We start from the raw sequence: 1169 nt of genomic DNA on the forward strand, positions 1-1169 counted from the left end.
CTGTCGGTGCGCCCAAGCGGGAGAAGGACCCTAAGAAGCGTGTGGTGATTACTGGAATGGGGCTTGTCTCTGTGTTCGGCAGCGACGTGGATGCTTACTATGACAGGCTGCTTTGTGGTGAGAGCGGCATCACTCTCATCGACCGGTTTGATGCTTCCAAATTCCCTACACGCTTCGGTGGACAGATCCGGGGATTCTCTTCGGAGGGCTACGTTGACCCCAAGAATGATAAACGGCTTGACGATTGCTGTCGCTTCTGCGTTGTTGCTGGCAAGAGGGCGCTCGAGGATGCTAACCTCGGTGGATATCAGCGCTCTAAGGTCATTTCCTAATTAACTATTGGTTATAAATAATCCATAAAGTAATTAGCTGTAATTATTGAAAACAGTAAAAAATGAGATAGAAAATAGAATTTAGGAGGTGTGTATTGTAGTTGATATTGGTATTCTTTAAATAGGATACCAGTACACATCAGTAAAATATAAAATAATTAAATAACTGAGAATAAAATCAAATCAAATCAAAGAATACTAAGATAAATATCTAAGATATATTCCATACATAAAATATCTCAACAAAAACAAAATTTTAGCAACTTAATTTAATTAATTCTAATTAACTAATTAAATATATTCCAAATATTTTTAGTTAAGAATTAATTCCATTTCTTTAATATATAGTTTGGTAAATTATGATTAATTTATGGTTTTATTTTTACCATAGATCAACATGGTGCGTGCTGGTGTGCTTATTGGAACAGGGTTTGGTGGTCTTACCGTCTTTTCTAACGGTGTTCGGACATTGTTAGAGAGAGGTCATAGGAAGATAACCCCTTTTTTCGTTCCTTATACCATTTCAAATATGGGGTCTGCCTTGCTTGCCATCGATGTTGGTTTCATGGGTCCCATTTATTCTATATCCGCGGCTTGTGCCACCTCTAACTATTGCTTCTATGCTGCTGCTAATCACATCCGTCGAGGAGAGGCTGATGTGATGCTTGCGGGTGGAGTGGAAGTTAGCATGATTCCTATAGCATTGGGGGGTTGTTAAGGATATTTAGTAATAAATTATAGTTTACCATATATATTAGATTTGATATTTTATTATAAGGCAAATATCTAACATTTGCCTTATTACTATAGGTATCTTTCCATTTATTGTTATTTCCA

At 37.1% G+C, this 1169-nt stretch overlaps 1 protein-coding gene across 1 annotated transcript; it reads left to right on the top strand.

Moving 5' to 3' along the window:
- Positions 1 to 5: 5 nt before the first annotated feature.
- Positions 6 to 1050, top strand: LOC111440727 (3-oxoacyl-[acyl-carrier-protein] synthase I, chloroplastic-like; the record flags this gene model as incomplete). The annotated part of the gene is made up of 2 exons (XM_023077595.1): positions 6 to 320; positions 724 to 1050. Coding segments are annotated over 2 exons (642 nt in total), but the record flags the coding sequence as incomplete, so codon positions are not given.
- Positions 1051 to 1169: the final 119 nt, after the last annotated feature.

The sequence above is a fragment of the Cucurbita moschata genome, unplaced genomic scaffold (assembly GCF_002738365.1).
Source record: "Cucurbita moschata cultivar Rifu unplaced genomic scaffold, Cmos_1.0 Cmo_Scf01662, whole genome shotgun sequence".
Lineage (NCBI taxonomy): Eukaryota > Viridiplantae > Streptophyta > Magnoliopsida > Cucurbitales > Cucurbitaceae > Cucurbita > Cucurbita moschata.